The 25,812-nt window shown below is 38.5% G+C and overlaps 1 protein-coding gene across 1 annotated transcript in view; it reads left to right on the plus strand.

Annotated features, from left to right (window-relative positions):
- APAF1 (apoptotic peptidase activating factor 1) overlaps positions 1-25,812 on the plus strand; it is a 44,142-nt gene that overhangs the window by 12,307 nt on the left and 6,023 nt on the right. Inside the window, exons 10-25 of the mRNA XM_035126889.3 lie at positions 1,215-1,382; positions 3,336-3,461; positions 4,388-4,501; positions 5,193-5,377; positions 6,050-6,176; positions 7,444-7,569; positions 9,976-10,110; positions 11,574-11,699; positions 12,825-12,986; positions 16,749-16,877; positions 19,094-19,219; positions 20,310-20,429; positions 22,321-22,446; positions 23,783-23,908; positions 24,237-24,356; positions 24,647-24,772. Of these exons, the coding sequence (XP_034982780.1) occupies positions 1,215-1,382; positions 3,336-3,461; positions 4,388-4,501; positions 5,193-5,377; positions 6,050-6,176; positions 7,444-7,569; positions 9,976-10,110; positions 11,574-11,699; positions 12,825-12,986; positions 16,749-16,877; positions 19,094-19,219; positions 20,310-20,429; positions 22,321-22,446; positions 23,783-23,908; positions 24,237-24,356; positions 24,647-24,772 (2,142 nt within the window). The remainder of the gene's footprint in view (positions 1-1,214; positions 1,383-3,335; positions 3,462-4,387; positions 4,502-5,192; positions 5,378-6,049; positions 6,177-7,443; positions 7,570-9,975; positions 10,111-11,573; positions 11,700-12,824; positions 12,987-16,748; positions 16,878-19,093; positions 19,220-20,309; positions 20,430-22,320; positions 22,447-23,782; positions 23,909-24,236; positions 24,357-24,646; positions 24,773-25,812) is intronic.

Genomic DNA, 25,812 nt, shown 5'->3' on the forward strand with positions numbered 1-25,812 from the left:
GGAAGTCTGTTCATAAACTGAAGCGTTCATAAACTGAAGCGAACTTTCCCACTGAAAGTAATGGAAAGTGAATTAATCCGTTCCAGATGGGTCCGCGGCGTTCGTAAACCGAAAATTCGTAAACCGAGGTGTTCATAACCCAAGGTTCCACTGTAGTTCTTAAAATGGCTTCTGCATTGATATAGAGTGGAGCGCTAGGTAAACATTAGGATAAAGTTGTCAAAAGCAGTACATATATTTTCTTAATAATAACAAATATTATAATTAAATATTAGTACTTAGTAGCTGAAAAACATGGGAAAGCAGTTGGAAAAATAGTTCACAGATTCTCAAAAAATTATATCTATATATGCACAATTTTGTTTCTATGTAGTGGGAACAATCCATACTAATCTTAAATCTAATTGAGACAGTTAAGGCAGAGGGCCTTCGTGGTAGCGGCACCCACCTTGTGGAACATCCTTCCATCAGATTTAAGGAGATGAATAATTATATAACATTTAGGAAACATCTGAAGGCAGTCCTGTATAGGGAAGCTTTTTAAGGCTTAATGTTCTACTATGTTTATATATATGTTGGAACCCAGGCAACCCAGTCAGATGGGCAGCGTATAAATAATAAAATTATTGTTTTTAGCAGTAGTACGTGCTTAAGGCCTCTACTTATATCAGCAAGATCCATGACCCCCAGAAGAAACTTAATTAGAGGCCTTCACTAGGGAGGAGACATGGAGAATTATCCTTTATGAAAACATTTTTGCATGAGTGCTGCATTGAATGCCATCTGAAGGACACTTTCTGCACAAGTGCTTCCACCTGACTTAGAATTGACATTTGAACTGTGGCAATGCCTTTTGTTTGCCTGAAGGAGGATTGGGGCAGGGTGGGGAGAGAGAGAAAGAAACCTTATTTTTCATGGTTGGAATGTAGTCTAGTGTACAAAGATAAGACTCTTACCAACTTTGCTCTACCAATTTCTGCCTCTGGTCCCATCTACCACTGACATACAGCCTCCAGAGGTTTGCTTATGATGCAGTGTGCTCTCCTTGCTGAAAATGGCTCTTCCTACTGATACATGGGGAAACTTTATGGATTTCATTGGTTTTCTTTGGTTGCATAGAAATTTGGTTCATTTGCATATTTTAAATTCTGAATTTGATTATCACCAAAAGTATGTGCTACTTGACCAATTATTTGTTTCAAAATGCACTTCAGGTATTCTGTATTCTTTGGGATATGGAGACAGAGGAAGCTGAAGACATACTGCAAGAATTTGTTAACAAATCTCTCCTGTTCTGTGATCGGAATGGAAAATCATTCCAGTATTACTTGCATGATCTCCAACTTGACTTTCTTACAGAGAAGAATCGCTCTCAGCTTCAAGTATGTTTCTGACTTTATAGTGGTGACATATAAGCATTAGACACAGCTTAAAAATGTACTTATGCAGTGTGCAAAATATTCTTATTTAAATTGCTAGTTGTACAGTTACATATCCACCAGTACTAATTTCTTAATAGAATACTAATTCAACTTTTAAAGCTATTTTGATACAGCACAACATAAAATGCTTTGTTAGATTAATAGTGGCACTATATGACATTGGCAGGTTTCTTGTATGACACAAGAATTTGCATGCTTCCCATTCCTTAGCAGAGCAAAGTCCAAGAGGAGGGAGTATCTTGGGGAAATCTATTTATATTTGCTAATAATCAAACAGAAGTATCTAAAAATTCTTCTGAATTTCCTCAAGTGTTTGAAATGATGAAAAAGTTAGTGTTTTATTTGCTTTTTATGGTTATTAAAAATGGGCTTCCTTATAGGGGAAAGTACTGTGCCATCTTTGAAGCATAGTTTTAGCTTGTTTTGTTAAAGCACTTAATATTTCAGAAATATTGGGAGATGATACTAAAATGGGTGGGGGGAGGTGGATTTTAAAAGCTCAGTCTAGTGGCTTTATATGCTTGGAAAAAACTGTTTGTGGATCATTTGTTGATTTCAATGTTGGGACAGGTCTTTCTGCTTATTCATCCCTTACTACACAAGCTGTGGGACTCAGGTGGCACTGTGGGCTAAACCACTGAGCCTAGGGCTTGCTGATCAGAAGGTCGGCAGTTCAAATCCCTGTGACGGGGTGAGCTCCCGTTGCTTGGTCCCAGCTCCTGCCAACCTAGCAGTTCGAAAGCACATCAAAATGCAAGTAGATAAATAGGAACCGCTATAGCGGGAAGGTAAACGGCGTTTCCATGTGCTGCTCTGGTTTGCCAGAAGCGGCTTTGTCATGCTGGCCACATGACCTGGAAGCTATACGCCGACTCCCTTGGCCAATAATGCGAGATGAGCACGCAACCCCAGAGTCGGTCACAACTGGACCTAATGGTCAGGGGTCCCTTTACCTTTACACAAGCTGCTTCTCACCTTGTAGTCATTTGAGAAACTAGGTTACCTAGAAGCTTGTAATATGCTATTGTATTGGATTGAAGCCTTTGGCTGCAATTCAGTAGCAGGGTGGGTATGCTTTGTTGTGCCATCATGGTGTATCAATTCCCTCTCTGGCAGCTGCTATTGAAATAACAAAAACCACATATGTCCAGTGCATTCATTTAACATATCAACTAGGTTGGCCCTTTGACAGCCATGTGCAGGAAGGATGGGTGAGTGGCTTGTCAGTTCTGCTGAGTAATCAACAGTGGTTTAAAAAACAACAACTCTAAAATGTGGTTGGCTGTTTGGCCTCTTGCCCTCTGTCCAATTCTATGGCTGTCTAGGATTGCGGATTTCCTGTATTGCAGAGGGTTGGACTAGATGATCAGCAGAGTGTCTTCCAACTCTACAATTCTTTTTCTTTAATTTAATTGTGACATTGGATATATTGCTACAAAACTGAAGGGGGAAATAGAAGTGTATCAGCTTGCTCAACCTATGCAGCTAATGGACACTCTGAGCCCAGAGCACCCCTCAGGTTCAGATCCTCCTCCTGTCTCCAATTCCTCGCTGTAGGAAGGTTGGAGCAGCAGCGGTTTGCTCTTCCTCTGTCCAGTGCATGCTTGGAATACCATTTGGGCAAGGAGGGAAACCCAAACATTTTCCTTCTCATATCTGAGCTTAAGATGGAAGGAGGCAGCATATCAGCATGCTTAAAGCTCCAACTTCAGTGTCTTCTTGTACATCGACCAGATCCTGGCTCCCCTCCCACCATGGGGAGCGGGGTAAGCAAAATTATTAACCCTGTGTATACTTGTAGCAATAGGACAGTTTCAGTTATTTTAATTCAATAAAATGACTACATAAAGGATAATTTCAGCCCAAGATTAACAATTGCATTGTGTTTTTTAGGCACTACATAAGAAAGTAGTTGATCAATACAATAAATGTTATAAACAGTATATACCATCACAAGAAGACTGCATGTATTGGTATAATTTTCTGGCCTACCATATGGCAAGTGGCAATATGCACAATGTAAGTCTGCACTTATATCAATCTTCTGCATATAAGGGAAGTGTGGTTGTTAATTATTATTTAGTTGCTTCTTTGAAAAACTCAAAGCAACTCCCAAAGCAAAGGTTAAAATAGATATAAAACAATGATAAAAATTACCTAAAATACAATATACATAAAACAGCATAAGATATTTTTTAATTCTCATTTTTCCCTCATTGAACACTAAGAAAGCTTAATTTAATGAAAAAGGATCTATAACTGCAAATTGTTTCAGGTAACAGTAAGTCAAACTATTGCTATGCATGAATAAGTAAGTTTGCAGGTGCTCAGAGGAAAACTGTATTTGCTTTGCTCCTCCTTGCAATGTTTTTGGCTTTGTGTTACGTCTCCACTAGACAAACCGTGGCTTAGGCTGGGTTGCACAGCAGCAGTAGGACTGGGAGATGAGCAAAGCAGTCACATTTTTCCTCTTCAGTACCCTCACCATTGCCTGTTTACACTTAGACAGGGTTTTGCTTAGTGGTCTGGTTTGCATTCCTTAAAGAATGCAGTCCTTAAAGAAAATGGCAGCAGAAGCACAACACAGATGTTTGAAGATCTTACCATAATTACATGGTGAATTGAATGGTAACAATTCATCTAGTTTTGTGAAAATTGGAAAAAGCATGCCAAGAAAAATATCCATTTTAAGATGCATAAGAGATTGATCTGAAAAAGCATTAGCTAATCTGTTATATTGCACTTCTAAATAATGAAAGAATGTGCAACAGTGCATGGTTGTTAATGTTTCCAAAGTGTTCTCGCTTTATGAAGGAATTTTGGAACATAATACCGGTAGAAAGGAAGTTTATTCTTCTGAAAATGCAAAGCTAAGTAAGTTTGAAATAGCACTAAGTGTAGCTTACAAACAGGACTATTTACTTACAGAATTTTTCTTATTCTAGGAACTCTGTGCTCTCATGTTTTCACTAGATTGGATTAAAACCAAAACAGAATTGGTAGGACCTGCTCATTTAATTCATGAATATGCTGAATACAGTCAAATATTGGATGAAAAGGTGAGAAATTAGCAACTATAGTTCGCATGAGTTGCAATTCTTATTTCACTTAAAGATTGTTGTGATAACTCATCCAAGTTCTGGCATAGTTGATAATTCTGCCTTGTTATTAAAGACTTTAGAGATAGTATATCTGCATTTCTGAAAAGAAACAGATTCTGATTATATTAATAACTGAGGTAACAGAAAGAGTTTGGAGGATCTGATGCATTCCATTTATACTGTCAAGTGTCTAACATCCCAGTTTAAACTTTTGTCCTGTTTTACCCTTCTGATCAGCTAGTTCCCCTAGACTCCCACTAATTAGCTTTGTTTAGCAGAATTAGTGTGATTTGCTTCAGTCCTGAACATAAGGTATTTAAATGCTTCAAGGCGTCTTGCTAGAAGCTGATCACAATATAGATTATTGTTTTATGCAGTCGACATGGTGCTTTGCAAATTTTTACGATCTATATCTATATCTATATATATACGAGAGAGAGAAACTTGCAATCAGAATTTCAGCAATGTTGGAAAACAGAAGTAGGAGTGAGGAAAGAGGCAACGGTAAGAGTCAGAAAATGTTTGAGGGGCATCATCTAGTCTAGCTTCTTCCTTATTTCAGGATGATGCTTGCTACTTCCAGCAGCCTCTCTTTTTATATACTGTCCAGGTTAACTTTTCTTTTTGATAAGATATATATTGTTCACAGGATGCCATTGCATGTGAAAACTTCCAGGAATTTCTATCCTTAAATGGGCACCTCCTTGGGCGGCAACCGTTTCCAGACATTGTACAGCTGGGTCTATGTCAACCAGAAAGTTCAGAAGTCTATCGGCAAGCAAAACTAAAAGCTCAGGAAGAAGTTGAGAAAGGATCGTTTTATGTGGAATGGATGTAAGCAGATGCATTTTTACCTATGAATAATAATCTGTCCAAATCAACCCCCCAAAATATAAGCGTCTATATAATTTTTACCCCAGTGCTGTACAGAAGTTTTTGTGCATGCATGATTTATAAACATCGAGCAGAAACCAGTAGTGTTTGCCTTTTGATGTGCAAAAGGTCCCAGTTCAATCCCTGTTATCTCCAGGTAGGGCTGGAAAAGACCTCTGTTTGAAACTCCTAGGGAGCAACTGCCTGTTAATGTAGACAATACTTAGCTAGATGCATCAAGGATTTAACTGAGCACAAGGCAGCTTACAATACTCCTGTGGGTGGCGATGAAACATGCATCTTTTTGTACTGTTTCAGCTGGGGTCTTAGTTAAAATGCAAACAAATATAATTCAAATACAATGTCCTGTTGTGAACTTAAAGAGCAACTAGATGATGATGATGTGGAAGAAAATTAAAGTTATGTTGGAAACTGATGAAATTTGCAAGGCTGTTTTGAAATAATAACCTGTTGATGAAGAAACAATTTGTGTGTTAAAAGAACAATAACTATTTCAGTGAGTGACTATTCTTCCAAAAACAGTTTGGTAATATATATTGCTGCCTGAAATATGTTCTAAATTTGTCCCCAGAAATATACAAACTAAAATATTGTGTGTTTTTTATAATATAGAAATAAAAAATCCATGAAGAACATGTACCGTTTGGTTGTGCGTCCACATACAGACGCTGTTTACCATGCTTGTTTTTCCCAGGATAGACAAAGAATAGCTTCATGTGGAGCTGATAAAATGCTGCAGGTAAGATATATACGGGTATATTTTTAGCTGGTTTGCTTGAAATGAACCACAATTAATATTAGCCATGATTTTTTGGTTTGGATGTCACAACAAGCTATTGTTAAGCTAAAACAGAAATGAAAGCTTCTGAACTCTTTCCTGAGCCTGCAAGCTCTAGTTTAATTGCTGCTATTTTGTGCCATGCTAAATTAGCAGTAGCTAACCTGTTGCCTTCCAGAAGCTGCTGGACTACAGCTCCTATAATTCTTGACCATTGACAATAATGGCAAAGCCTGATAGGAATTGTAATTCGACAACTGGAGAACCGCAGGTTAGTCTCCCCAGTGCTAAACTATGGTTCAGCATGACATACAAACACAGCCAGTGTATACTACACACAGGCTTTGCTGGGAATCATATATTCTCCCCTCTCCCTCCACCTGGTTGGGAGAAGGACATAGCCTGATTCACTTTTTAAGCTTTGGCTGTTTGCTTCCTCCAGTAGCCATATATTCCACCCTAGTTTGAGGAGCTTTCGTACACTCCATGTTGATGAAGTCCTCCAGCAATATGAGAAAGAACTGTTGGTTCCTATCTGAATGGTAGTTCTGTGTTGATTGACAAAGCTCCTCAGGCCCTCACCTCTAGCTTCTTGGCTGCTTTTCAATTACTTAAATTTATTCTAGGTATGTACATAATTGTTTGTTGTTAGGGAAATATATATCTTTTTCTCTTCTTTGTCTTTCTGGGTCTTGTTCAAACAACCAGTTCAAGCCTGGCAAGGATGCAAACTGGATTCAGGGAGCTGTCTGCTTCCCTCTAGTTACAGGTAGGTAGCCGTGTTGGTCTGAGTCGAAGCAAAATAAAAAAATTCCTTCAGTAGCACCTTAAAGACCAACTAAGTTTATATTTTGGTAATACCAAAATATAAACTTAGTTGGTCTTTAAGGTGCTACTGAAGGAATTTTTTTTTTTGCTTCCCTCTAGTTTTCTTTCCTGCCTCTGACCACACGGTGGCACTGTTACCCATGCCGATGAGTTTTTCCAGCCACACAATACAACCATTTTTGAAAAAATGAGAAATTGCTATGGCATATATTGGTGTTCATTTAATATTCCTGATCAGCTTTCTTCTTCCTTCCACCCTCTTCCTTTTAAACTAATAAAAGTTCAGTTATGCGGACAGCGCAGCTGGTAGAAGAATAACACAACAGTCTTAAAATCTATGTTTAAAATAGTTTAAACTTAATGTATGATTTCATAAGTATCTGTGATATTGCATTTGTAGGTGTTTAAAGCTGGAAGTGGAGAAAAACTTTTGGAAGTGAAAGCTCATGATGATGAAGTGCTGTGTTGCACTTTTTCAGCAGATGACAGATTTGTTGCCACTTGTTCGGCAGATAGAAAAGTAAAAGTAAGCAAATGATGACATATCAGTTATCTCCTTTGAACCTATACAGCTATTTACATTTCTGGCTGTAGTTAACTGAGAAACTCATACATTTTAAATAACTTGGATGAGCTAGATCAAACTTCTTTTACAAAGATTTTTTTTCCATGAATGGAACACTAAGTTTGAAATTAACCCAGTATTTTTATTGTATCTTCTATATATAGTAACTTCTATATTATTATTATTATTATTATTTATTATAGTAATCTACTGCCCTTCATCTGAAGATCTTATGGTGGTTCACAAAATAAAAATATAGAATAAAAGCACAAAATAGTTAAAAACAAAACAATAACCCCCTCTCCCACAAACACATTTAAAAGGGCATAGAATATTAGCCAAAGGCCTGGTTGAAGAAGAACATTTTCACCTGGAGCCTGGGGACAGCATTCCACTGCAGAAAACAGAACTATAGGTCCTTCTGTCTTTCCAAAAGGGAAGCATTTGATGAGGCAGGAGGAACCTGTGGCCTGCCAGATGCTTTTAGACTCCCAACTTTCATGAGTACAGACAGGCATTACTAATAGTGAGAGATAATGGAGGTTCACAAGTGAGACAGGCTTCCAAGTAAGTGTGCTTTGGATTAGAACTTTAGTTGCTGCTCTTTGAATGTGTTCTTGCTTGAACAAATCCTTTTGAAACATGGAAAAGTAAAGCCATGTGTAGCATTTTAGAAGAGACCTCATCAGTAACTTATCTTGTCTCTTCTAAAATGCTACACATGGCTTTACTTTTCCATGTTTCAAAAGGATTTGTTCAAGCAAGAACAGATTCAAAGAGCAGCAACTAAAGTTCTAATCAATGCTTAATGTATTAAAATTTATTTTAACTTTTCCTTCAGGCGTATCAACCCTCCCACGGTAGTTTACAAGACAAATCTTCAAACAAATAGTATATACTAGCTCTCCAAATTTTTAAAATCACATTGACACTTCCCTGTCTCTACTATACAAGTTTTGTCTGAGCGTCAGCTTAGACATGATGGTGACAGATGTATACTTTTAGAGTACAGGTTGGCATTTTCATGTAGTAAGATGGCATACAAGATGAGGTTGCTGAATTATTTCCCTTATCCACGCTTTTCTCCCAAAACTCTCTGTTGCTTTGTTCTGGTGATTTCTCAGACTGGAAGTCCTTTCTTTTCTGAGAGAAAAGAAAGTATGAGGAGGTGATGGGGCGTGAGGGTGTTCTATTCCCAGCCATCACATTTCTCTCTGTTAAATCAGCATGATGTGTTCCAACAAGTCATGCTGCTGTCACATCTAGTTACACTAATATATGTAGGAACTTAATTTGCCCTGTTTGTGGCTGCATTTTGCCCACAGTCAGTTTGTGATCAACAAATATAATAAGATATTGCTTCCCCTTTGTAGTTTATTTTATGCTGGCATTTACTACATTTTTATACTCCTTTTTTTCCTCTAAGAAAGTTTAGTTGGGCTACATGGTCCTTCTTCCACTCATTCCCATCTTATTCCTACCACAACCCCATGAGGATAGCTTAGGTAGTGAGATATGACTGGATCAAGGTAACCCATTGAGCTTCATGACTGGTTGAAGCCAGGATTTGAATCAAGATCTCCCCTGTCTAAATTCATCGCTGTCATTTCCCGCACCTAGAAAATAACAAAATTACTTTGTTTTTACACTTAGTGCTTTGGATTTTCATTACATTTGTATTTCAGTGTATTATTTATATTTATAAAGCCTTCTAGGTTCTGCAAATTCCATCTGTACAATACCTGTACATCTCATTCAGGAAGGGGCAAACTTTAGGGTGGGAGGGAGAGACATTCATTGCAGACTGTGTTGCTGAGTGCGAGCACAGCCTGTTTAAATAGAAAGGAAATGAGCCTGTTTGAAAGCCAGGCAGGAAAAGGCTTCACTCAGGTCTGCCTTGAATGACCCACCCCCAAGCCATCCCATGATTGGGCCGTTTAAATTTAAACATGGTCTGCGATTGGCCAAGCCAATTTGAATTTCACGGACTTTCCCAGCATCCCACAAAGCCAATGAGAGAGATATTTTTGTTGTGCAAGAGCAAAAGGATCCCACCCACCCCCGCCATTGCCCACGGCTACAACCGCTGCTGCCTGTAAACCAGTAAGCAGGTTCTGCAACTCATTCTGATTACTCAGTAACTCTCGGTTATCCAAATCACAGTTGCATGCTTAAAACTTTTTTCAACTATTCTCCACTATCCTTAAAATGTGGAGATCTCAGGAAATGTACTGCATGCAGAAAAAAAATGTTTTAGAAAGCTTTGCCAAGTGTCCAGATGAGTGTTTGATTAGAGTGTATATATATTAGAAAAATATTTCAAAACACTTATTTAATTTTTTTATTATTATTTAAAATTACTTGTAGGTCTGGAATTCAAGAACAGGGCAGCTTGTGTGTGTGTTTGAAGAACATGCAGAGCAGGTCAACTGCTGCCAGTTTAACAATACAAATCATCGCCCATTTCTATTGGCTACATGTTCAAATGACACTTTTGTCAAAGTAAGTAAGTAAAAAATCCGGAATTCATATTTACAGTCACCACTTACTTTACAGTTGTAATTTGGAAACTTTCATACTCTATGGTGGTGAGAATATCCATGGAAACTTACCTCAGATCTGTAAACTTGGTATCCCTTACCTTAGCCATTAGAGGCCACTTGCATTCTGCATGGTTACTGGCTTTGTTAGAGTAGGAGAAGGAATTACAGATGTGCTTCCTTATGTCCATTTATCTCCGGCTCCAAGTTTCCTGTCGAAGTCACTGGTACTCTTTCATGCTTGGACTGCACGTTAATTACATATCCAGTTGCTTCCTGCTTGCCGTGTATAGTTTTGTAATAAATTGTTTTCAACTAGGATATCTGAAGGATCTCTCATATCCTACCTGTTCTCATTGATTGTCAGGGGAGGCTACTCCAGGCTGCTCTCCCATTTTTAGTGGTGAAACACCTGGGAAGAGAACTTACTAGCAGTGGCACCCAGGCTATAGAACTCTGCCTGAGGACACTCAAATACCTCCTGATGGTGACTTCAGTTATCAGGTTAAAAACAGTATTGGTCAGATAATGTGCGTGTTCAAGGCATAGCTGTCAACCCTCCCTTTTTTTTGCGGGAAACTCCCTTATTCCAAGCCACAGCTGTCAACCTTCCCTTTTTTTGCTGGAAATTCCCTTATTCCAGCGCCGTTTCCCGCTGCTATCCTGGATTGTTAGATATACTGTAGACTGTCCCTGGGACAGGTGAGGCCGCTGCTGATCCCTTATTTTCAAATCCGAAAGTTGACAGCTATGGTTCAAGACGCTCTCTAAAACAATGAAGGTAATTAAATGAAGTAGTTTGGCTTCTGTATTTGATTTGTATATACTTTCATTGATTTAATAGTGTCCTATATTACCGTTTGTAAAATGTTTCACATATATACTTTGCTGCTGGCCTTTAGGTTCAATTAGGGAGAAAAGGATACTTTATTAAATACTTGCATGCATATTGCTGCTTCTGAACATCTTGTTTTCCTGCTGCTTGCTCCAGCAATCTCTCCTTAATTTATGTTGGATGGGCTTTAAGGAACTCCCACACTGCTTCCTATCTTATCTGCAAATCTGTCTCATATTTTGAGACTTCTTTTTATATAACTGCCATTGTTTTTTGATGTACTTAGGGGTTGAGGTGCTGTATATAAGGGTAGGCAGACAGGTTTAAGGGAATGAAATGCACTAATAGAATAAGGTCTGTAACTTTACTCTCTGAAACAAAATACTGTACTCTAAAACTGTGCAAAACAGTTTGTGGTAAGGAAATTTGGAAAGTTCATACTGAAAATTGCAAGCAGCATTTCCCCCCCCAAAAAAAATAGTAGTGGTGGCTATTTTGAGGATCAACCACTTTCCCACTGTTTTATGCAGAAACTCAAATGTTTTTTACTCTGTTCCCCCACCCCCACAAACCCCAATTCTTATATGCAGCTCTGGGATTTGAACAAGAAACAGTGTCGTAATACACTGTTTGGTCACAGCAGTTCTGTTACTCACTGCAGATTTTCACCAGATGATAAGTATGTGGCTAGTTGCTCAGCAGATGGAACTTTAAAGGTATGCTTTGGAAACTTTGACTTCCAGTAGTTAAAGCCAGATTCAATAACCTTTTGATTTTGTAGTCCAGGAATTTGTAAATGCTTTTCAAATGCAGAGATTGCAATCCTGCACTGTGCCCATAAATTCTTAGCCAATGGGGGCATAGTTTCACTCTCTGTTGCACACTTATAAGAAAACCCAGCTGGAGAGAAACTAAGACAGTTAAGTGCTAAAGCAGGTATTACTGGTTGAGATAAAGGACCAGTTCACCCTCCTTTTCTCTTCCAACAAACAGGCTAACCATTTGCAGCTTGTGGTTTGTCTGGGGAGAGCACCACAAGCCCAGGTTTGGACAACATGCTAAGACAGCTTAGTGTGGTGTTGCAGTAAAAGTAACTGGGGAGGAGTGAAACAGCCCCAGGAGCCTGCGTGTTAACTGTAAGCCATGGAATGGTAGTCAAGATAAGTTCTACTCAGAGTAGGCCCATTGACATTAATGAGCCTAAGTTAGTCATGTCCATTAATATATTGAAGTCTACTCCGAATACCTCTTGTAGTATTCCTGCGGGGGAGAGACTTTGCTCATGGTAGGAGCTCTGCATTACTCTCATGCAGTCTCATACACATGTGTCACTATAGCATTCTTCATTTTTCATTCTTGCCTTGTTTATGTTTCTGAAGCAGATTACATTGAGAGATAACGATGTCATTTTATAACTAAAATTTGAAATTTACATTGAAAAGCTTATAAATATAGATGTGCCTGTTATTCACAAATACCTTGCATGTGAAAAAAATAGTATTAGGTATTCACAAACAAAAAGCATTTATGAGCTCTGTTCATTATTTGGCAATATTTCAGATATAAATCAGCCCAAATATAAAATGTCTGACATTAATTTAGTTGCTTGATTTTAATATGCTGCAATTTTTAAAAATATACTTCTAATTCCACAAGCAGACAGTTGACTTTAATGTCTATAGATCACTGGAGAGAGTAAATTGTTTTGTTAGTAGCTATAATTGGATATGAATAAATACCTTTGCAAAATGAAATTTTACAAATCACTAGTTAGCATTAATTTTGTCTTCTACTCACATTCATTTTTTTAAAGGCTTAATATAGTGTATTTATTTTTAAAGCTTTGGTATGCACATTCGGCAAATGAACTGAAAACTATTGACTTAGGAGACTGCTTTAGAAATGTGGATGACTACCAGGATGATGTGGAAGTCTTAGTGAAGTGTTGCTCCTGGTCATCTAATGGAACTACAGTGTTGGTGGCAGCGAAAAACAGGCTTTTTGTAAGTACTTTAAGTATGTCAGTAATGACTTCTTTCCTCTGAGTCACCATCTTGTTTTCCATTTGTATTTATTTTTAAAATTGGGCAGGAGAGCAATAGTGAAAGAGAAGAGAACAAGAGAAACATAGGGAATGCATCATTTGTGCTTAGACTTCATGGTGCAGAGCCTTCAACCAAGTGCTGGTCTCCGACCAAAAGTTATTTCAGTGCAGTGCAGCATCCTGTGTTCTGTGCAAACACTTTCTCACACATGCACACAAGTTGCCTCTGCTGAGCTGCAGTTTTGTCCCACAAGGAATGGCTCTTTTGCAACAGTCCTCTTCCCTACTGTAGTTTTGATGTCAACAAGCGAGTGTACAGTCCTGCCATCTCACAGGCTCTGAACTGCAGTTAAGATATTATTTTTGTTATGTTGGAAATGGTCAAATACAATTTTTGCCGTACTTCTACTAAATTGCTCAAAGAACATACAGTGGTACCTCGGGTTACAGATGTTTCAGGTTACAGACCTCGCTAACCCAGAAATAGTACCTCGGGTTAAGAACTTTGCTTCAGGATGACAACAGAAATTGTGCGGCGGCGGCAGCGGGAGGCCCCATTAGCTAACCTGAGTGGTACTTCAGGTTAAGAACAGTTTCAGGTTAAGAACGGACCTCCAGAACGAATTAAGTTCTTAGCCAGAGGTACCATTGTATATCATATAGTAGTAGCTCATTCACAGACTTCAAAAGGATCATTCTATTTTTGTTAAGTTATCAGTAAGACGGCATGAATAAATTGTATTGATTTATAGAATGTTAAACTCTCTTTGAGCAGAGTATAAGTTGGAGTTGGGAAAATAACTTCAAAATATTTTGGTAGTGTTCCACCAAGTTCCATGAACATAGGGAGTGGAATTGTTGTAGGTTAGAAGATAGGATTTTAATTATTTTTAAATATTGTTGTTGTTTAGTCATTTAGTCGTGTCCGACTCTTCGTGACCCCATGGACCATAGCACGCCAGGCACTCCTGTCTTGCACTGCCTCCCGCAGTTTGGTCAAACTCATGTTCGTAGCTTCGAGAACACTGTCCAACCATCTTGTCCTCTGACGTCCCCTTCTCCTATTGCCCTCAATCTTTCCCAACATCAGGGTCTTTTCCAAGGATTCTTCTCTTCTCATGAGGTGGCCAAAGTATTGGAGCCTCAGCTTCACGATCTGTCCTTCCAGGGAGCACTCAGGGCTGATTTCCTTAAGAATGGATAGGTTTGATCTTCTTGCAGTCCATGGGACTCTCAAGAGTCTCCTCCAGCACCACAATTAAAAAGCATCAATTCTTCGGCGATCAGCCTTCTTTATGGTCCAGCTCTCACTTCCATACATCACTACTGGAAAAACCATAGCTTTAACTATACAGACCTTTGTCGGCAAGGTGCTGTCTCTGCTTTTTAAGATGCTGTCTAGGTTTGTCATTGCTTTTCTCCCAAGAAGCAGGCGTCTTTTAATTTGGTGACTGCTGTCACCATCTGCAGTGATCAAGGAGCCCAAGAAGGTGAAATCTCTCACTGCCTCCATTTCTTCCCCTTCTATTTGCCAGGAGGTGATGGGACCAGTAGCCATGATCTTGGTCTTTTTTATGTTGAGCTTCAGACCATATTTTGCGCTCTCCTCTTTCACCCTCAGTAAAAGGTTCTTTAATTCCTCCTCGCTTTCTGCCATCAAGGTTGTGTCATCTGCATATCTGAGGTTGTTGATATTTCTTCCGGCAATCTTAATTCCGGCTTGGGATTCATCTAGTCCAGCCTTTCGCATGATGAATTCTGCATATAAGTTAAATAAGCAGGGAGACAATATACAACCTTGTCGTACTCCTTTCCCAATTTTGAACCACTCAGTTGTTCCATATCCAGTTCTAACTGTAGCTTCTTGTCCCACATAGAGATTTCTCAGGAGACAGATGAGGTGATCAGGCACTCCCATTTCTTTAAGAACTTGCCATAGTTTGCTGTGGTCGACACAGTCAAAGGCTTTTGCATAGTCAATGAAGCAGAAGTAGACGTTTTTCTGGAACTCTCTAGCTTTCTCCATAATCCAGCGCATGTTTGCTATTTGGTCTCTGGTTCCTCTGCCCTTTCGAAATCCAGCTTGAACTTCTGGGAGTTCTCGGTCCACATACTGCTTAAGCCTGCCTTGTAGAATTTAAAGCATAACCTTGCTAGCGTGTGAAATGAGCGCAATTGTGTGGTAGTTGGAGCATTCTTTGGCACTGCCCTTCTTTGGAATTGGGATGTAGACTGATCTTCTCCAATCCTCTGGCCATTGCTGAGTTTTCCAAACTTGCTGGCATATTGGGTGTAGCACCTTAACAGCATCATCTTTTAAAATTTTAAATAGTTCAGCTGGAATATCATCACTTCCACTGGCCTTGTTATTAGCAGTGCTTTCTAAGGCCCATTTGACTTCACTCTCCAAGATGTCTGGCTCAAGGTCAGCAACCACACTACCCGGGGTGTACGAGACCTCCATATCTTTCTGGTATAATTCCTCTGTGTATTCTTGCCACCTCTTCTTGATGTCTTCTGCTTCTGTGAGGTCCTTACCACTTTTGTCCTTGATTATGGTAATCTTTGTACGAAATGTTCCTTTCATGTCTCCAATTTTCTTGAACAGATCTCTGGTTTTCCCCATTCTGTTGTTTTCCTCTATTTCTTTGCATTGCTCATTTAAGAAGACCCTCTTGTCTCTCCTTGCTGTTTTTTGGAAATCTGCATTCAGTTTCCTGTATCTTTCCCTTTCTCCCTTGCATTTTGCTTGCCTCCTCTCCTCCGCTATTTGTAAGGCCTCGTTGGACAGCCATTTTGCTTTCTTGCATTTCCTTTTCCTTGGGATGGTTTTCGTTGCTGCCTCCTGTATAATGTTACGAGCCTCCATCCATAGTTCTTCAGGCACTCTGTCCACCAAATCTAAATCCTTAAACCTGTTCCTCACTTCAACTGTGTATTCATAAGGGATTTGATTCAGATTGTATCTTACTGGCCCAGTGGTTTTTCCTACTTTCTTCAGTTTAAGCTGGAATTTTGCTATAAGAAGCTGATGATCTGAGTAACAGTCAGCTCCAGGTCTTGTTTTTGCTGACTGTATAGGTCTTGTTTTTGCTGACATTTTTAAATATAACACACATCAAATTAAAATTGTAAGCAGTGTTTTGAAGAACATACAGTCAAATTCCTAAACTGGTTTGGAGATAATATTGGTGTAATAATACTTTTTATTCAAGTTCTGATCATTCAGCCTTTTAATTATAGTTTACAGAAATAGTGTTTATTTTGAGGATAGTTGTAAAACACTGAATCTGTTAAACATTCTATTATATAATTGGCTCTCAATTTCCCAACAATAATAATAATTTGTATTTATTTATTTATTTATACCCCGCCCATCTAGCTGGGTTTCCCCAGCCACTCTGGGGGACGCTAAGATGTCAGTCTGCATCTGTATTGGAAGTACATTTTTAATTTTTATATATGGGGTTGTTGTTTTTAACTGTTCTATTTGTTTTATAATTATATATTTTATTGCTGCAGCTGACCATGGCACCTTATGGGGAAGGGCGGGTAAAAAATTTAATAAAATAAAATTGGTTCTCTGGCAGTCAATGCGGAAAGAAATAAGTATATTTTTTGTGTTTAAACTCTTGTCAATGATGTTGTTGTATAAAGACATCTTTATGTAAAATCATGTGACATTTAAAATTGCTGTTTAATATGGCTATTATTTTTACAGCTTTTTGACGTTAAGACCAGTGATTTGTTGGCAGAGGTTCTTATAAGCCACCACAGCACTATTCAGTACTGTGACTTTTGTCCCAACAGCCAGATGGTTGCAGTTGCTTTATCACATTATTCTGTTGAAGTAAGTCACTATATTTAAGAAAATGTAAATAAATCCTTTCCATTCTTCATATTTCCTCTTGCTCTGGTGGTTAGCTTCAGAATGAGAAGAGGTCATCGCTTAGTGGTAGATTACAGGTTTTGCATGCAGAAGATCCCAGGTATAATAATAATTTTTATTTATACCCCGCACATCTGCCTGGGTTTCCCCAGCCACTCTGGGCGGCTTCCAACAGAATAAAAAAATATAATACTCTATTAAACATTAAAAGCTTCCCTAAGCAGGGCTGCCTTCAGATGTCTTCTAAAAGTCTGGTAGTTTTTCTTTTTGACATCTGATGGGAGGGCGTTCCACAGGGCAGGTGCCACTACCAAGAAAGCCCTCTGCCTGGTTCCTTGTAACCTCACTTCTCACAGCGAGGGAACCACCAGAAAGCCCTCAGTACTGGACCTCAGTGTCCGGGCAAAACGATGGGGGTGGAGACGCTCCTTCAGGTATACTGGACCGAGGCCGTTTAGGGCTTTAAAGTTCAGCACCAACACTTTGAATTGGGCTCAGAAACATACTGGGAGCCAATGTAGGTCTTTCAAGACCAGTGTTATGTGGTCTCGGCAGCCATTCCCAGTCACCAATCTAGCTGCCGCATTCTGGATTAGTTGTAGTTTCCGGGTCACCTTCAAAGGTAGCCCCACATAGAGCGCATTGCAGTAGTCCAAGCGAGAGATAACTAGAGCATGCACACTCTGGCGAGACAGTCGGCAGGCAGGTAGGGTATCAGCCTGCGTACCAGATGGAGCTGATAAACAGCTGCCCTGGATACAGAATTAATCCCTGACACCTCTAGAAAGACCTGGGAAAAACAGAGCAGCTGCCCATCAGAATAAATGGAATTGAGCTAGGTGACCCAAGGCAATATTAGGAAGCTATAATGTTAACCTTTGTGTGGAATTGGGCTCATCTGGCCAATTTGAGCTAATTCAAATTGATCATCTTTTTGCCAAAAGCTACTGCTGTTCTGCTGATAAGAATATCACTTAAGCGCGCTACCTTCCATCAAAGAGTTACTTTCATCAAAACCAAGATACAGATGACTGCTGTTAAATTTTGATCAAAGATTTCTAATATGCCTCAGTGATGCCTTCCTAATCCATTTCCAGTAGAGCCCTGGGAGTTATGGCAGTACCCACAGGAAAAAAACATATGTATTGTCCATGTTCTAAAGTCTCACTGTTCAGCAAGTGAGTTTGACCTTTCTGAATCACCCCCTTAGCATAGAATGATGAAAGAATCCCTCTATCGCTGCTTAATGGAATCTTTTTGAATATGGATTTTTCTAGTATAGTCTGCATTTTTAAAAGGCTCATCTGGTCGGTGAGCTCAGTCTCCATTTTAAAGTTCAGCAGTCACCTTGAATTGAATGTTTTTAAGAGCAGGAAATTCCTATTGCCTCTTTATAGCTGTGTATGCATAAAAATACCATGTAGTCATAGAAGTAAAGCACATTGAACACAGCGGGGTTGACTTCTGAGCAATCAATATTCCACTGATTTACTTCATGGGACACCCAGGTAACACAATAATTTCACTTGATTCAGCTATGTGTCCATCTAATTGAGGCTAATCAATAGTTATCTGGGTTTTACTGGTCACATCATACTCTCAGTGCTCTTTTATCAGTGTTCTGATTCCTTTACCAATTTTAGCAAAAGAAAAATAAACTTTTATATAATCATCATGTAAGAGTGCCAGTTTAAACCAGTAATCTGCATATTTTAACAATAAAATGAATTAGTCTGTGATATCTTAAATCAAAACAGTGACATTTCATAGAATCTTCTACTAGAAAAATGGTCAGAGTCATTCATGAAAAATGGTCAACCACTGCACTCTACATTCACTCTGTTTCTGCAAACAAATACCAAAAAAATTCAGAGCTAATTTGCTTCTGTCCGCTAGATCATGTAATATGGGGTATTCAATAGTGGCCATGAGATGCAGCTTGTAAGCATGTCTTAATATAGCAACTTTGAAATAGTGAGGCAGATAGCAGGAATCTTTTGTTTCTCTTTTGAAAATCTCATATATGTATGTTAATGCAGATTTTCCCAAATGAAGTCTCATTCACAAATGGATAAAGACACTAACTCTAAACTAAGCACACTTTGATTAAAAGTGAATAGATATCCCAAACTGCTACCAAAACGGCAAATAATTAGTTTGTTCTGAATTTGATTTAGATATGGAATATTGAATCCTCTTCCAAAATTGCTGACTGCCGAGGACATATGAGTTGGGTCCATTCTGTGACATTTTCACTTGATGGGTCTTTATTCCTCACTTCTTCTGATGACCAGACAATAAGGGTGAGCTTTTTTCCCCCCAAACATTTGCTGGGAATTGTGTTTCTTTACTAAAGCAAGATTTAGCTTTCCCATCCAGTCATAGACTCCCAAGATCTGTATATTTATTTATTATGAGTTGAGTCTAAGGAGGAATTGTAACAATCAAAGCATTCATGAAACTTTGGCATATTTGGGGAAATGTCACCTGCACCATTTCTTAATTTCCTTATTACTGAAAAATATTTTGAAAATAAAATACTGTATATACATTTTTTATCTCTCCTGAACAAAGCCATCTGATTTAAAATGCAATATTAATAATTATATAATAGAAACAGTAAAATTAAAAACCTTATTACCAACCTGGCAGAACCTAGCTGGCAAAAAAAGGGTGGTGTGAATCAAATTCCTTCTGAACAGTGTTTGGAACAGGTAAAACTTAAGCTGGCTTTCTATAGTTAGGATTGTGAATCAGAAGGCACTAGTCCATAATTGCAAAGCAGTACACATGGGCAATAAAAACACTAAACCATAGTATCAGAAATATCTCCCCTTTCCCCCTAAAAGTAGAAAAAAGCAACACCACAGGTTGGAAATGGAAACATGCATTGTTAACTGCTGGCATAGAACTTTTAAAATAGGAGGGTCTGCATCACGGCTAGCTAGCAAGGTGCCCTCCAGCTGCTAGCTTCGAACTCCCATCATCCCTGCCCATTGAGTGCATTCCAGCAACATTTACACTGGCTACTTGTGGTGTACACTTGCCAGTGGAACGTGGCTAGTGATGGGGGCTAGTAAATTGTCTTTGGCAGGAAATTGGAATAGTCTGAGTGCCACAGTGGAGAATACCCTGATCCTAACTCTGCAAATGATGGAACCTCTTTTTAAAAATCTCTTAGACTGAGGACCATATGAAAAAATTGTAGTTTGATTAAGTGACTAAAAACTAAAATGTGTGCCTACATTAAGTAACTTCATACATGAAAGCAATATTTTTTAAAGTATATTTTAAAAGAGTAAATACAGTTCTAAATTCAAACTTCTTTGTGCCCTAAAGTCTTAAATTTTTGACATTGCAGAACTTCTGCTACATCCTTATTCTCTTCAACAGATATGGGAGACAAAGAAGGTGTGTGAGTCCTCTGCTGTTGTATTGAAACGTGAAATAGATGTTTTGTTCCCTGTTAATGAAGTTTTCATCTTGGCTATTGACAGTATGAAGCATCTGCAAGTAAGTATGTTTTGTATGTTGCAAATGGAACATTTAGAAAGCTTTGGCTTGTATGACTAGAATGTAGCCTACTCTACCCAAGAAAATAGATGCCTCTCTTACTCCTTGTGCCTTTTCCTCTGGCCAACATTGGCGTGTGCCATCCCCACCCCTGAAGGTTGTCCATAAGGGAAAGCAGCCCTCAGACAATAAATGTTAAGTGAGAAGAGTAGGTTCCCAAATTGAAGAGGAAAAAGCCTGCATCTAATGTCACTAGCAGGATCTGAGTTTTCCAACCATGTTTGCTGAGTACAAAATGTGTGGCGCATAAATCAAGTTGTGTTGATTGAATACCTAATCTTGATGAATGCAAATGGGTGCCGATGTCTGGCCACATACAAGTATTGCTTGTACCATTAGGCTTCACAGTGCCTCAGGGTGTGGAGTTACTCTTCCTCAGGATTCTCAGACAGCCAGTTAGCAGACACTCCTGAATAGCTTGATCCTGTAACGGACCAGGCAGGTAGGAAGACATTTGCATTTTATGGAATTCCTCTGCATAATGAGCAAGAGTCATTGGAGCTGAAGTGGCTAATTGATGCTCTTGCTGTGGTTTCCCAAGCCTCTGCCTAGGTTACCATCCAAGGCAAAGGGAAGATTTGAAAAGTATGAATTTGGGGGAATACTCAAACTGGCAGAAAGGCTGAGCTCTTCGGTAACTGTGCATTACAAAACTGGAACTATTAATAGAAAAAGAACATCAGAAGAAGATATTTTCTCAATTCAATAGATGTTAAGAAATTATATCTCCATTTATAATTTCTCATTGAAACTTCCTTGGAAATGTTTGTGGAAATATGTGTACTAGAACAATACAGATGCCTCTGTTATACCCATTTCTATTCCGCTTATTCTCCCATGGAACTTTGAGAGCTCCTGTGGACCACCCTATTCACTAGAGTGTCTCCTGTGATGTTCAAAATATATGGGCTATACTCCCACTTCAGAATAGGAAGCAGGCTTGGAGAAAAGAAGAAAGGGCACAATCATAAGTTCTCTGTCCCTTCTTGCAATCTCCCAGCCAACTATCTTAGTAGAAAGTAGTAAAGAAAAACTGTTTTTGCATGCGGTGCCTCCCCTTTTTGTTATCTCCCTTCTTCTCTGCTAGAATCTTCTATAAACCCTTCTCTAACCTGTCAAAGGGCTATGAGACTGAAATGTCATAAACTGGTTTTTTGCCTGTTAGAAGAAAAGAAATACCATTAGGCAACTCTTTTGAAGAGCAAAATTATCCAATTTGGCCACCCTTTTTGTAACAGACTTATAAATAAGGATAATAAGGATCAAAGTGGTGATGTTCATTTTTGTTCTTCAGTTAGTGTTTGCTGTTAGCGTTGCTATGGATATTTGAGAAGCAGGGGGAAAAGGTTGCAGCTGTGCAATGGCGGTGTTCATGTCTGCCTACCGCTGAATAGTTAAAACATTTGTGAAAAATAATTGCAAGCTTTTTTTAGATACGGAAGAACTCCTTCTAAAGTGAAATTGTGGGTGGTTTGCCCTTAATACAAAGCTCTTTTCTATGTTTCTATGTAGTCGTCAGAAGAGTCAGACCTACAACATTATGATAACCAAGCACACTCTTAGTAAAGCAACAACAAAAAGCAGTTGTGCCAGCCATACATATTTACTACCTATCTTTCCTATTTATTGTAAATTCTTCTGCTACTTCTGATTATAGGACCATGTATTTTGGAGTTTCTTGGTTTGGAGGGCAGATAAAACTGTAATAAATATGCCAATAATCTTAAAAATCACTACTGAAGTAGAGGAGATGGTCAGATGCTTTCTTATGTGAAAGCTGTGTGTGTGTGTGTTGTACTATAATAATTCCAATTATGCCATTGCATTGCAGCTAATCAATGGCTTCACAGGCCATACTGTTTATCAGACTGAAGAACAGGAGCCTTTCATTTGCTGCTGTTGCCTATATGAAGACATTCAGACTGCAGCATTTGGGGAGAAGAATGGAACAGTAAAGGTAAAGGAGTTGAGATTAGTTCGGCATTGACTTCTCTGATAGTGATCATTTCAGGTATTATACAAAAAATGATAAACTGGAACTCAGAATCTCACAACCAAAAACACTAGCAGGGAATCAGTTGGAAAATACTCTATTCTGGGATAATTTAGGTCTATCAAGCACCAAATATTCAGTTCTCCTCAAATTGCCTGCCACTTTAGATTATGACATTGGAAATGGATGAGTACTTCATTCACCAAGTCAAGTTAATGATCATCTCCTTAGAATCATAGAATTGTAGAGTTGGAAGGGACCACAAGGATCATCTAGTCCAACACCCTGCAGTGCAGGAATCTTTTGCCCAATGTGGGGCTCGAATCAATTACCCTGAGTTATTGATTATTGAATCAATGACCCTGAGTTAATGACCCTAGTACAGCACGAGTCTCATGCTGTACTAGCTGAGCCATCCTTTCTCGTGTTCAGTTCATGCTTTAGTATATTGTTGCAGAAAAATATATTTGTTTTGCAATGTAATAAATATAAAAGCAAAATAATTTTCTGTTTCATTATAATTAAACAGGTCCTCTTCCTGAAAATTTACCCAAGGAAAAGGACGGAATTCCCTAATTGAATTTCTCTGTCCCAAGACCTAATGGTTTGCAATATCTGTACTTATAAAAGGCTAGAGCATTGAGGTGCCCTAATAGACTTTCCTCTTTCTTGAAACTAGTTTTCCCAGATTCCTTTACATGTTGTGAGTCAAATATACAAAGGATATTGTACTTAGAACTGAATTATACTTTGTTTTTAAGGTTCTCCCAGTATGTTTTCTGGTATTCTCAAATCCAGTTATGAAGCATCACACTTTGATGATGAATGCAGTAATTTTCTTGTTGCATCATGTATTTTTTATGTATAGCCTATTATAAAGAGTCTGTTTGTTGTGATCTCTAATAAATAACCAACCACGTTATGAATACAATACTTGCTATAAATGTGTATTTTTTTCAGTAAGAATGCATTTTTAAAGATACCTTTTAATAGCCATGCTAATGAAGTAGAAAGAAGAATATCTGATGTCCATATGGATTGCTATGCATATGTCTGACCATAGATAATGCAGGAAGCTTTTGTTGCTTGTTTCATTTATAATTTCTCCTTTTAGTTGTTTTAGGTTAAAATAATGAAGGAGGAAACATTGCTTTGAAGAAGTAGCTTTTTTATAACACAATCTCATTCATTATACTACTGCTTTTTGAAAATATACTTGTGGGTTTGCATCTCTATTTCCTTTCAACCTGTAAGCAATGTGAACTCAAAACAGTCTGTTGTCTGATCCCATTTTTAAAAGGTATTAAATCTGTCAAGTGGGAATATTTTAAAATCCAGAACTGGACACAAAGAAGCTGTACAACACTGCCAGTTTACTTCTGATGGGAAAACACTCATTTCAAGCTCTGATGACTCAACTATACAGGTGTGGAACATTTTAAACTACTGCTCGAGAATATATATTTCTGAAGAAGCTAGGTGCAGTCCAGCAAAGTTTATGTTTTGTTTAAAGCGTGGTCTTTATTTATTTTTGGGGTACTTTGTGAGGGTAAGATGAAAATGCTTCTTAGAGATCAAATAATTCTTTTGGAGGGGGGTTTAAAGACCTTGTGGGAGGAGGAGTATTGTCTTGTAAAGAAAAGTTGAGGGTTTTTTGTTTTACTAAAGAAAAAAGTCTTGTTTTCACCATAAAAGCAAGCCAGAGTTGAACCCAAATTCCCATACTCTATCTATTCTAATTTCTGTTTTATTAGGTGTGGAATTGGCAAACAGAGGAATTTATTCTCCTGAAAGGTCACAAGGAACCTGTCAAGAATTTTCACCTTCTAAAACACTCAGGGCTTCTTTCATGGTCATTTGATGGGACAGTTAAGGTAAATAAAAAACCTAAGCATTGACAACTTAGATTGGTGCCTGTAGCTAAACCTTAAAGGAAACAAATGCACATCATGTGAACATCATATTTGTTGTGTTTTCAAAGTTAGATAACACTATTTACGAGTCTTGTTTTGACTGCAAAATACTCCGTGGTTAAAGTATATTACTTTTTTTTTAAAGCATCTGCTGCTAAGTATTTTTAAAGACAAAAACACCAAACACCTGTGTACTGTTTATAAGCCCTTGTACCAGCACTATTGTTCACTGGAACATTTTAATATTACAGCTCTGGAACACAGTTACAGGAGAACTTGAGAGAGATATCATTTGCCATGAAGACACCATTCTTTCTTGTGTAATTTCACCCAATACCACTATGTTTTCCACTACCTCTGCTGACAAGACTGCCAAGGTCAGTACAGGTTTACAAATGAATGCTAAAACATACAGCACCATCTACTCTGAGTTTAGCACTTTTTAATCCTAATTCAGTAGAAGAGTTACATAAATGCTTAATGGTATTTTGCTGATAATCAGAAATATCTTAAAAGTTGCCAACTCTTAACTTAATCATGACCTATGAGCTTACTCCTGGCCCCTCTTCTAAATACAATGAGATCCAATGGACATAATCCTACCCACTCCAGATGCAGCACCTAAGGGCATGACAGAACTCTTTCCCTCTCTTCTTTCCCCTGGCGAAATGACATGGTTGAACACTGTGCCAGGTTGTTACAAGGAATTTGAGGCCTGCATGCACACCTTGCATCCTCATCCAGCCTCTTTGGAAGTGGATTTGATGGAATGCCCATGTTCACGGGGGTAGGGATGACATGCACGCAAATGCCTTTAGAGGGGGTGAGCCCCTGTATCTTATGTGCACTGTCAGACATGTATTTGGTAAAGTCAGGTCTGGGGGAACTGATTCAAATCACTTCCTGTCACTGATCCTTTGATTCCTTAGTTATTTATACCCAATCCTTTCCCATTCTATTTTAAGTGGACCAGAGAAGATTTTCCACTTTTAGTCTTGCCGCTTCTCTTTTTTTAGCCACCAAAATTGGGTACCTTTACCACCACAGGAACTATTCAGGTGTTCCAGATTTCCAGGTAAATGGGAGAAACATCAAGTAGGAGTAAATCTTGGACTGATAAAACCTGTCCTCCAAGCATAAGGCCAAAATGTCTCCTTCAACTGGCTTTTTAGGAGCTTTGCCAAAGCAGTATTGGGCTTTTGTAATATAAATTGTCATCATTATTCTGAAACAAGTAGTTTCTAACAATAGCAATGGAAATATCAAGTTCAAACAATTGCAAATACACATCAGCTTCCACTTCTTTTAACTTCGGTTGAATACAGTTAGCCAGCTATGGTATATTACAGGAGCTTACTACAATCCTATTTCTCCCATTTCAGAAATAAATCATCTAAATTAAAGATTTAGATGCAGC

This window comes from Zootoca vivipara, chromosome 9 (assembly GCF_965207765.1).
Source record: "Zootoca vivipara chromosome 9, rZooViv2.hap1.1, whole genome shotgun sequence".
In the NCBI taxonomy this organism is placed as follows: domain Eukaryota; kingdom Metazoa; phylum Chordata; class Lepidosauria; order Squamata; family Lacertidae; genus Zootoca; species Zootoca vivipara.